This window comes from Gavialis gangeticus, unplaced genomic scaffold (genome assembly GCF_001723915.1).
Source record: "Gavialis gangeticus isolate Ggan-Ray unplaced genomic scaffold, GavGan_comp1, whole genome shotgun sequence".
In the NCBI taxonomy this organism is placed as follows: Eukaryota; Metazoa; Chordata; order Crocodylia; family Gavialidae; genus Gavialis; species Gavialis gangeticus.
Genome location: NW_017728994.1, coordinates 69,887,380 through 69,899,131, shown reverse-complemented (window position 1 = coordinate 69,899,131; position 11,752 = coordinate 69,887,380). Strand labels below are relative to the sequence as shown.

At 44.2% G+C, this 11,752-nt stretch overlaps 1 protein-coding gene across 4 annotated transcripts in view; it reads left to right on the top strand.

The window, feature by feature from the left end:
• Positions 1 to 11,752, top strand: part of CUNH10orf90 (chromosome unknown C10orf90 homolog) — a 318,231-nt gene that overhangs the window by 267,997 nt on the left and 38,482 nt on the right. For all 4 annotated transcript variants that reach the window (XM_019502988.1, XM_019502990.1, XM_019502987.1 and 1 more), the window contains 2 exons: positions 5,050 to 5,231; positions 7,017 to 7,218. In XM_019502988.1, coding sequence (XP_019358533.1) covers positions 5,050 to 5,231; positions 7,017 to 7,218 — 384 coding nt within the window. The remainder of the gene's footprint in view (positions 1 to 5,049; positions 5,232 to 7,016; positions 7,219 to 11,752) is intronic.

Here is an 11,752-nt window from a genome sequence, read left to right as displayed (position 1 = left end):
CTAGGGCACCTGGACCTCTTTAGCCTCCGCAAGAGAAGGTTGAGAGGTGACCTTGTGGCAGCCTATAAATTCATCAAGGGGGCACAGAAGGGAATTGGTGAGGCTGTAGTCACCAAGACGCCCCTGGGAGTCACAAGAAATAATGGCTATAAGTTAGCAGAGAGCAGATTTAGACTGGACATTAGGAGGAACTTCTTCACAGTTAAAGTGGCCAAAATCTGGAATGAGCTCCCAAGGGAGGTGGTGCACTCCCCTACCCTGGGGGTCTTCAAGAGGAGGTTGGATGAGCATCTGGCTGGGGTCATCTGAACCCAGCACTCTTTCCTGTCTATGCAGGGGGTCAGACTTGATGATCTATGGAGGTCCCTTCCAACCCTAACTTCTATGAATCTATGAATCTCCCATGAGGTAGAGGGCTTGGCCTCAGGCTCTGGGTCCAGATCCTGGGTCACAATGTCCATGGCATCAGAGCTTTCACCCTGTTATGGTTCACCATACTCTGTACTCTCAACAATGCCTGAAAAGATGTCAAGGGAGCTGTGGTGCAATTCTGCTCCCAGATCCTATATTGATCTGAGGACTAGCACCAAGAAGCTGGAGTCTTTCAGGACCACTGCTAGCAGCAGACCTTGTGCCCCATGGCCCTTGAGGACCTGCTTATGGGCACCTGATTCTTCTATTGTCCCAGGGCCTTCCTGAACCTCTTCCTGTGGTAGGGTCCCTGCCTGTGACTCCTTCCCTCCTCCAGTGGTGTCGTGCGTGGGGGGTGGTGATGGCCCTGTCCATAGCAAAGAAACAGAACAGCTGCTTGTAAAAGGGTATGCTCTGCCTCTTGGTTCTGGACTTTTTGCTGGTGTCATGCATGTGTTTGTACTTATTCTTTGTCCATTTTCTGTTGGCCCAGCACTACATTCTTTCTCTGTTCTGGCCCCAAGCTTACATCTGTTAGGCAATGTGCTTGAACACATCCCTGTTGCAGTGCCTTTTGTGGAGCTGGTGCTGGGTCTCATTCTCACCCCAGATGGCGATGAGATTCCCTCACATCCCTGTAGTCCCAGTTGTGTGACTGGGATTGGGTACTGGAGAAAGATAAAACATGTTCTTCCATGGTCCATGCTGGTGCCCGTGGGTTTTCAGTGTCCATGAGTGGGTGATGGTCCAGCTGCAAAGGGGTGGGTGGATGGGTGGATGCATGCATGGAAGGAACTATGGGTGCATGTAGGTGCAGTTCCTGGCACATGGCTCTCCCTCTCACTCCAGCTGGATGCTACCCCTGCTCCAGAGTCTCCACTGGGTCTCCACTAGCCAGGTCACTCCATGATCTTGAACTTTCCAGGAGTTTCCAGCAGATGTCCCATAATTCTGGCAACACCCTAAGCCTGGAAATTTCTGGTGTTCTCTGACTGCAATACCAAGGCATCTGGCCACACCTCATCTTCTCCTGAAGTTTCCAGAGGCATCTGTCTGCTTGCCCTGGTTTAGATGTTCAGTGCTCCCAGTACTCTGGGATCCTGTAGCTGTGGGCTAAAAATCCCTTGCAGCACCCCAGATGCACATGGCCTGGGTACTTGCCAGCAGTGTCTGAGATACAGAGACAGAGTTGCCTTCATGCCAGCCCAGTCCCCATGTTCTTTCCCCTCTACCACCCCAACCCACCAGAGGTAAGCCATTTGCACTGGCTGCTACTTGGGGAGTGTCTATGCTGGGGTCCAGGTGGCAAGGTGTCTGGCTCTGGCCTTTGAGATGAGTGCAGGTGCCAGGGTCATGGTCTGTGGAGCTTTCATAGTTGGTAGGGTCAGAAGGGACCTGAGCAGATCATCAAGTCTGACCCCCTGCCATGAGCAGGAAGGGATGCTGGGGTCAAATGACCCCGACTAGGTGGCTGTCTAGCCTCCTTTTGAAGACCCCCACAGTAGGAGTGAGCACCACTTCCCTTGGAAGTTGGTTCCAGCTCCTAGCCACCCTGACTGTGAAGTAGTGCCTCCTGATATCTAGCCTGAATCTACTGTCAGTCAACTTATGTTCCTTGTTACCCCTGGTAGTGCTTGGGGGAACAGGGACTCTCCCACTGCCTGCTGGTCCCCCTTGGCAAGTTTATAGGCAGCCACCAGATCCCCTTTCAGCCTTCTTTTGTGGAGACTGAACAGGTTCAGGTCCCGTAGCCTCTCCTCATAGGGCCTGCCCTGCTGCCCCCTGATCATGAGAACTGTGACCTAGCACAGAGGCATTGGGATCCCTGGCTGGGTGTGCAGGTGCCAGGGTTGAGGTCCATAGGCCTGTATCCGAGCTTGGGGACACAGAGTTTTCTGGTCAGGTGTGTGGTACTAGCTTTGGGGTCCTTGGGCCTGTGCCTGGCCAGGGGTTTCTCCTGGTCTCAGTGTTGGGGTCTGCATGTATATTGTGGGCTGCTCCATGACAGGGTGTTAGGGGTGTGGAGATATGGCCCAGGGACTCCAGTCCCAGGGTTCATGCAAGGGACACAGACACTTCCCTTCCGCTTGTTGCCTGCCTCTGGCTGACAGATAGCTGGAGGCAGGAGGCAGGGCTGGGGAGAGAAGCTGTGCTTACTTGGCACTGGGAGAGCCTGGGGGCAGGGGCTGTTGGGTACTTGGCTGAAGCAGCTGAGAAAAGGCTAAGTGCTAGCAAGCCTCCCTACAAAGGAAGGATAGCGATGCAAGACAGGCTGGGATGCTGGCGAACAGCAATCTAACTTGAATTAGTAGGGAAACAGTACACAAATTCAATGCATCAGTCTAACCTGAATTGAGCTGAACTGAGTATACTTCACACCAGGTCTATCTTAGACCAGTGGCGCTCAACATTTTCCCCACTGGGCTGGATGGGCAGTGCATGGTCTGAATGGTGGTTCTGATCTGGTGCCCGGGGCCAGCATGGTGCTCACCATCTGGCTATGTGGAGGGAAGCAGGGCCCAGCCTGAGCTCAGTCCCACAGTGGGGAAAGGAGGCTTCACCTGGCCCTGGGAGGATGGGAGGAACATGACCAAGCCCCATGGGGGTGAAGGGGCTTTACCTATTCCCACAGGTGAAAAGGAGGCGTGGCCCAGGTCAAATCCTGTCCATGAGGAAAAAGGGCTTGGCTTGGTCCTGCAGGGGAAAGGTGACATGGGACAGACCTAACCCAGTCCCCAGGGAAAAGGTGTTTGGGAATTTGGCAAAGTGGAGGGTGGCTGTATTAATGGCTACTGGTCCCCTTCCGCCAGATTTTTGGACCCATGGGGATCCCCACAGGCCAGATGCAATGGTTCTGTGGGCTGCATCTGGCCTGTGGACCAAGGGTTGGGCACCCCATCTTATCTCACTTTCACCATTTTTAGACCAGTCTAGGTGTACTGAACTTCTGTATGGTTACAGATTTAAATTGGTCTACGTTCACTTAGACCAGTCTAAGCATAACGTTTGCATGTGCCGTAATACTATTGTTTTAGAGGCTGTCTGTATGTACCTGTCATCTTCCAAATACAGGCCTGAAAAAAAACTTTTAAACTTTAGCTTTTGTACACAAGTTTTTCATTCCATACGCACTCAAATACCTTTGACTGAATGACACTTAGAGGTCAAGATAATGGAGATATACTTGGTAAGTATTTGGCTCTAGTATCCATTTGCTTCTAAGGAGTTATTCTGGGAATGCCTTTTTGGCCTCAGGCATTTTAAAACAGATGTAATGGTACCGCTGTGATAACAGTATTTCATGTATATGGGAGAAAAAGCCATGATCCTATGTAAACTACAGAATATAACATCTGTTTAAATGACAGAGGCCAGTCTTCCAAAATCAGTGCCTATGTTTATGTGTCCAAATCCATATTAACCCACTAAGAGGAAGCAACTTGGCGTTGTACACATGAACAACATTCACACATCTCACTGAAAGCTTTTATAGCTGAAAGTAATTATCACCTTTAAAAATTAGACCTTTTTTAGTTAAGAAATTAATTTTATAGGTTTCAAAATGTTCCTCAAGATTGCTTGAAAAAAGCAAAGAATTAATATGTGGGAAAGGAATAAAGATTGTATTAGATGTTATTAGATATACTCAATAACATAGATAAATTTGTTATTTTTAAAAGCACAGCATGATGTTTACAATATGTCACAAAGGGGAAAATATTTTCAGGTTGCTGTAACAAATACATAGAAATAAAACAGTAATGGCTTTTATTCCCAGATTCTTCATTCCTGAAATCATATTATTTGGCATGAAAGAGGTAATTAGTGTCACTGTTTAAGAGTGACACATGGGTTTTTTCTGAAGTTAATTTGTTATTGTAGATTAATTTTGAATTCAAAATGAAAACCTTGTCAACTGTTTTGCAAGCTGTCTGCATTTTGGACACAATTCTTCTTTTGGGTCTGAGATATTCAGGAAAGATGGATCATAAGAGCAATAAAATATGATCATAAATGAAAACATCATTTAAAAATCTGATTACAGGACCTACTAAATTGAGAACATTTGCTGAAATGCATTTTAACAGTTGGTTTATTAGCTTTTCCTAGAGGCACAGCACTACAGAGTGGTGTGAATGCCTAGAAACAGGATAAAGAAAGTAAACACTTTTATTAGCATTGAGAAAACAATACAAATTCTTACCAAAGGCTCAGTGTGGTCCAAGAGAAACGATATGCAATTAAGTTCTATAACAATATATTATTTTCCATTATCAGTGCAATAAATCTAAATTGTCTTCAAAGTATGGGAGTTACAGTGCAATAATTTTTGCTCTACGTGTTGTCAATGTGTTATGGAAGTGTCTTGCTTCATAGGAAGCAAACATTAAACAGAGCTAAGTATCCAAATGGTGTAATTGTGCTTAATCATGACTCTTGCTTAATGTGAAAGATGCTTCTTGTGTCTCAGGGCAGTGACTAGCACCTATGATTAGGTCTGATCTGTTCTGCTTAATGAGGCCTGTTAATAATATGGTGGCATTCTTATTTCAGAAATTGCCTTTCCTGTCTAATGAGGTGCAGAACCCAATCAAAACTTAACCATGCACCGTTAATGAACTTTTAAATCTCTCTCAGGTGATTACAAATTCTGTGGCTCAGATGACAAAATAAAGGAATGCAAGAAAAGAGAAAAACAAGGGGGAACGATATCTGCAGCTCACTCCCCAGTTGCTGCTCATGAGAAGCGAGAAGCACTCACCCAGCCAGAAATCTGCTCGGAGCCTGAGAACATTCCATCAAGCCCACTGACTCTCAGGGTAAAATATCAAATGTTTTCTTTGCTAACTGTTAATTCTGGGACTGATTTTTCATGGTTGATGGTTGCTTCCTGGGAACTTGCTGAGGGCGGAAGTTCACATTTCCTTTTCTGTTCCCCTTTTCAGTAGTGTGTTTGTCGCTTGCATCTGTTGTTGGATGATTCACTAGATCATCTTGCCTGCAAAAGCATGCAAGGAATTGGATTCTATCTGGAATAAGTACTGTTTCCACAGTTTCAGAAGCCCAATGGTATCATGCAAAGCAGGAGCTCAGGGTTCACAATGATATTCTTTTAAACTGAACACTTTGGTCCTCAAACATTTGCCACCTTGGAGATTATTCAAACAAATCCCCAAACAATACAAGTCCAAACACAACTCTCAACCACAGTTAATTACTAGTACATGCTGGCTCCATTGTAACTTCCGAGTCCTACTCAGCAACACGTATGGCTACCCAACATGTATGGTAACCCCTACTCAAGCTCCTGTCAGACCTTAGAAACACAGAGAATTTACTGTTATTTCATTTGGTGCAGTGGCATAGGCGACTGCTGCCACCTGAGTCTGGCAGGGCACCAAATCACTGACGGGGGTCCCAATCACTGACCAGGAGGGAGTCCCCCCACAGCTGATTGCTGACTGGGGGGGTGTCCCCCACCAGCCAATCACTGAGCCAGTGGCAAAACCAGCAAAATGGGAAGTGCACTTCCGCCAGCACTTCTGGTTTTGCAGCTGGTGCTTCCAGGGGGTGCACAGATGATCTCAGGGGGTGCGCATGCACCTGTGTGTACCCCCTATGCATCACCAATGTGCAGTGGCATAGACCTACATGCTTATCAGGTCTCAGACTCATTGGTTGAGTAGCACTGAATGGACGCATGTACATGAGACATTTACTGTGGAATTCACTAAATAACTTCACATTAAAGTCTTAGCATCCTCACATGTGGCCCTATTAGGCTGCAGTAAACTAATAAATGCTGCTCTAGGATAGTACTTGGAAACACAAGTGCTATTCTGCAGTGTCATTATTTAGATGCTGGGTAGGCACTGATGAGGTTGGCTGAGGTATGAAAATGCATGAAAAATTGGGGGGGCGGCCTGCTGGCTAGCCCAACACTGAAATGTGCATACCCCAGACCGCCCCTCCATAGCACATTGAGTCAGGTTGGAGCAACCCTGGGCTGGCAGGCTAACTGCCAGGGTACCCTGCTAACCAGGGCTGCTATAACTTGGTTCAATGTGCTGCAACCCTGGGTACACATGTAAATGCAATGCCCAAGAGCAATAAACTCCAGTGCAAACTGCACCAGGGTGTATTCAGGTGTTTCAATTTCACACATAGAAGTGCCCAATTAGGATCAGGCACCAGTGAAGTCGCTGATTCATGCACATTTTCTTTTTGTTTCTCCTTTTTGAGATTTAAATAAAAAAAAAAAGTTTATGAACTGCTCATGATGACAAAAGCATGTAATAACATGACACACTTTTAAAATAGAGCAAGCCAGAGAAAGAGACCAAAAGTCAAAATCTTCTATCAGGATATTTCTGTTTAAAAAAAAAAATGTAACTCAAGACCACTATTATAAATCTGCTTGAAATTGTGCAGAATATTCTCTTGCTCCTAGAGTAAATCTGACAAATTTTCCAAAGCAAAATATGGATGGAAGCAGGTTGCTTACCCTAACTACTGAAAAGCATCTCTTACTAGAACACCTTTGATACGTGACTGTCTTTTTTATAGTGCTCATTTTTTAAAAAATGGTTTCTCTGTTTTGTTAGGAGGCTCTAGTAGTCCATAAACCAAAGTTTATTTCTCGTTCACAAGAACGGTTGAAAAAACTCGAACACATGGTACAGATGAGGAGAGCCCAGCACAGTGAGAGCCCTGGAAAGAAACAAGGAGCTCTTCTTGCTCGCAAACTTTCCTCTAATTTCATTTCCAGTAAAAAGAAGCAATATACCATTCCTCACCCCTTGAGTGGTAAGTGGAATTGTCCAGATTTATAACCCTCTTAGAAAGCTTGTTTCATTTGCAGTATTTCCATGTTAGCTTTTGGTGAAAAATCAGCAGATCCACTGTTGTTACTTTGCCAGTTGAGATGTCACCACCTACACTAAAGTTTAAATAGAAACTCTGCTGTGAAGCAGAAAGAATGGGAGAGAGGAGAGAGACTCAGGGATAAGACTGTTTCCTCATTCTCTATTTGAAGAAAATACTGTCTTGGGGATTTTCATTCTTTGGCACAAAAGGCAGTGTTGGCAACAAGTCTGGGCTGTAGATCCCTGCCTTTTGCTACTTCCTGGACACACAGAAAGTTTAGTAACTGGTGGCAGAGGTAGCTATAGAGAAAGGTATAGAGAAAGCCAAATGGAAGAAAGGATACAGTTTCTAACTATGGAAGGAAAGGCAAGGCTATTTCATGTACACTCGTCCCAGAAGCCTCAGACACAGCCTTACTTAGCAGCCTTATTAAAACCTTTCAGTTGAACCAGTTCTTCCTGTACTAATACCATTCACAAAAGGAAAGTATAGTTAATTTGGAGATTTATTTACTTGATTTGTGTTCCTCTTAATATTTTGACTTAGATCAGTTAAGTCTGCAAACTTTCTGAAACCACATTAACAAAGCTTTCAGTAGTTTTGTGTGTTTAGCACAGTAAATTCACAGTAAATAAATGCACTACAGTAAGACATTTTGGCTGCTTGCAGATGTTTTAAAAAAAAAAGTGCTTTAGCGGAAGAAGCAGCACATTACTTCGACCTAGCTCTGCAACATCTGTATAGATTGGGTGCTTCAGCAGCAGGGCTTTTTGGCGCTATTAGCTAAAGCTGATTCAATCAGCTATTAGATAAAAGTACCATGAAAGCCTCACTAAAGCACCCAACCTATATAGATGTCAGGCAAACTGGATCCAGCTAAGGTGCTGCCTCTTCTGGCTATGTGCAGGGCTTGGTGTGGGAACACACCAAGTTTAAGGTGCCATTTTGGTTTTTTGGTTTTTTAATATCCGCAAGCAGACCCAGTCTTCAGCTATTCTGCTGACAAAGCATTAAAATGCAAAAATGCAGATGTTTTCCCTATGCCTAAACTAGCCACCATCCCAAGTGCTCAAGTGATTTTTCTGATTGGAGTATTCATGCTACTATTTTGAAAGGGACTCTTCAAAGTTAGTAAAGTTCAATCAGTGCCAGTACTATTAGAAAACTGCAGTTTTAGAATGGTCTTCTGAGCAAAGCAATAGGGGACAAGAACCTGAATCACTTCAAGATGAAATTCAGCCAGTTAGAATCATAGAATCATATAAAATGAGGGTTGGAAGGGACCTCAGGAGGTCATCTAGTACAAACCCTTGCTCAACACAGGACCATCCCCAACTAGATCAACCCAGTCAAGGTTTTGTCTAGCTGGGTCTTAAAAATCTCCAGGATGGAGAGTCCACAACCTCTCTGGTAACCTGTTCCAGTGTTTTACTACCCTCCTAGCAAGAAAATTCTTCCTACTATCTAACCTAAATTTCCCTTGCTGCAACTTGAGACCATTGCTCCTTGTTCTGTCATCTGCCACCACTGAGAACAGTTTAGCTCTATGTTTTTTGTAACCTGACTTCAGGTAGTTGAAGGCTGCTGTTAAATCCCCTCTCAGTCTTCTCTTCTCCAGACTAAATAAGACCAGTTCCTTCAGTCTTTCCTCACAAGTCATGTGCCCCAGCCCCCAAACCATTTTCATTGTCCTCCACTGGACTCTCTCCAATTTGTCCACATCCTTTCTGTAATGGGGGCCCAAAACTGAACATAGTACTCCAGGTGTGACCTCACCAGTGCTGAATAGAGGGAAGAATCACTTCCCTTGACCTGCTGCCAATACTCCTACCAATGCAGCCCGGTATGTAATTTAATGGAAGATATGACAGAACAGGGATTCTTGAATCAGTAATCAGTACAGCTAATGTGTATTCTAGTATTTCCCCCCCTGTTGGAGTTGAGAGGTCTCTCTCTCTCTCTCTGTCTGGACAAGATGGTACAAAGCTTCAAGGTTTTTGCTGACTGTCTGCAGAAGTTATGAAAAAAAGGTTTCCTCTCATGAATCTTTATAGGCTCCTATGGGTTTTTTTAGCATTGGACATTGGCCACAGCTAAATATGGCAGTTCGGACTGGAGCCCACTGGAGGTCCTGCTGGTATTTAAAAACCTCTCAAGTACCTCAGTGGGTGGTCTTGCTCTTCTGCTCAGGATCAAACTGATTGCCAGATCTGGCGTTAAGAAGGACTACAAATTATTCATTGGTAATTCCCCAGGTCAGATTAGCAAGGTGTTTGAGTTTTGCTTTCCTTCATAACATAGATATGGTCTTCCTGTAAGCATATATTAACAGATTTCTCTGCCATTGCAGTGGTAGGGCACTGTTAGTGTCCTTGTCTGTCCTGGTTTTTTAACATGTGGCATATTGCACAGTGTCTTTCATTTTATTATGTGCTTTTATGGTAGTGTGTGGTTAGTTGGTCTGGATAATTTTTAGGACTTAGATAAATGGTTGCCTGCAAATGCAGAGAACTAAAATGGATGTCTTGGGAGGCCCCTTCTAAGTCATATGTAAATCTTTATATATTTGTTAAGCACCAGGGAATGAAAAGCAGGTAAAAGAATAACAGGCACGGGATCTTCATTTCCTTGACGAGGAAACTCAGCTGGAGCAGTGCCAGAAAGGTGCTCACTCTTTCAATTCCAGAGACTGGCAGCAGCCTAAGAGAGGGTAGGAAGTGAAGGGGAGGGGAAGAATATCCCTTGCAGGTTAAGCATAAATTAAGGGTGCAGACAGAAGTGCAGCTCCTCACTGTAACTGAGAATGCTTTGCAGGAAGCATTCTGGGTTATAACAATCTCCACCCTCCCACCCCTCCGGGCCTAACAGAAGTTCACTTTTGGTTCCGGGGGGACGGGAATCTAGCTGCTGGCTGGGAGCCTGCAGTTAGTTTCCCCTAGACATGGCCCCTCCTCTCTTGGAGGCTGCAAAGTTTTCATAATGGGAAGGGGGAAAGGGAGCACAGGGAGCTCATTCTAGGTGTTCCCCAGCCCAGTGTTTGAGGTTGGGATGGATAATTGGAGGCCCCCCGTCAGGGGTGGGGGGGCTCCAATACACCAACCCCACCCTCCACCTAGGACTGAAAACCCCCCAGGCCAAACTTCTTCCACTCCCTTTCTCCCCCTCCCCACCCCCATTCTGAAAACAGCAACAGACTGGCAGGCAGCACAGACACAAGTTACAGAAGACACTCTGTTTTGAAACATCGTCATCTGGCCCCTCATGCAATGAGGGTTCAGATTTTCACCTGATTGGCCATTTTTGAAGCAGTCTGCATGCACTTGTGTTTGGCCTCAGCTATAGGCTGCTTTCTGCACCCAGATCAGGTGAAAATGGTCACTTCTGTCTGCACCCTAATAGATTTCCATGGGTCAACCCTTACCCTTTTGGCCATTGGAGTTCTTAACCCACTCCAAGTACACATGTGTCAGTGGCCTAAAGAAAAAATGGTGTTTTATTGTTTTAAAAATTACATCATCTCTCCCCTTAATCCTAGAATCTAACATTATTCCTGTTAATGTCTTTTACCTTGTTGCTTTAGAAAATACTAATTCTTGCTGCTAACCATATGTAATTGGTTCAGTAGCAAAATATATTTTACTCTAAATTGGCTGTAGAACTGGAATATAGATTATACTTTAGAGCTGAGTAAAAGTAAAAAACACCTCAAACGAACAAAAAAGGAGATGATTAAAAGTATCTTCCCCACTTAATTAACCAGGTTCATTTGCTTGAAGAGAAATTCTTGCCCTATTGAAGTTAATGTCAGAACTCCCATTAACTTCAGCATGGGCAGGAATTCACCATTCATAACTACAATGTTAAAAATCTACTGGTTCTCCAAGGCCAATGAAGGCAGGGAGCCAGGATTTAAGAAGGGATTTTTTTGTAGGGTAACTAGGGTGTAGATAGTATTGCAGGAGAACACTAAAAGAGACATGAAGTGAAAAAGACACAGTTTTTCCTTGTTGTTAGGTCACTTTTTAGGCCCCCAAACCATTTTTTATAAATAACAATGAAAATATAAACCTTTCTTTGAATACTTATTAAAGATTAATTGCTGTGCTTTTTCAATGACTAATAAAAACATAATATTGAAGTATGCTCATTAATCGTTCAAGTAAATGACTTACTCTCTCTCTTAATAGTTAGTTACCAAAGATAAATATGTCTAAAGAGAAGCTTTTGTTCCCATAACTTATCTGCCTCAACTTGTTCCTCAAAGAAAGTCATATATAATTTCTATTTGTGAAGTCTAAAGAGTCTCTTCAGGGTAGAAGCTGTCACATCTGTTACATTAATTCCACTTATGGATAAATAGTACATTTTAGCTTCCTGATTAAACATATATGTTTGGGTTGCAGTTTAGAGGGCTGTGTACAAGTCTTTAAGCATACTTTAATTTCCACTGAGTTCTCACAGTTGGCATTTTGAG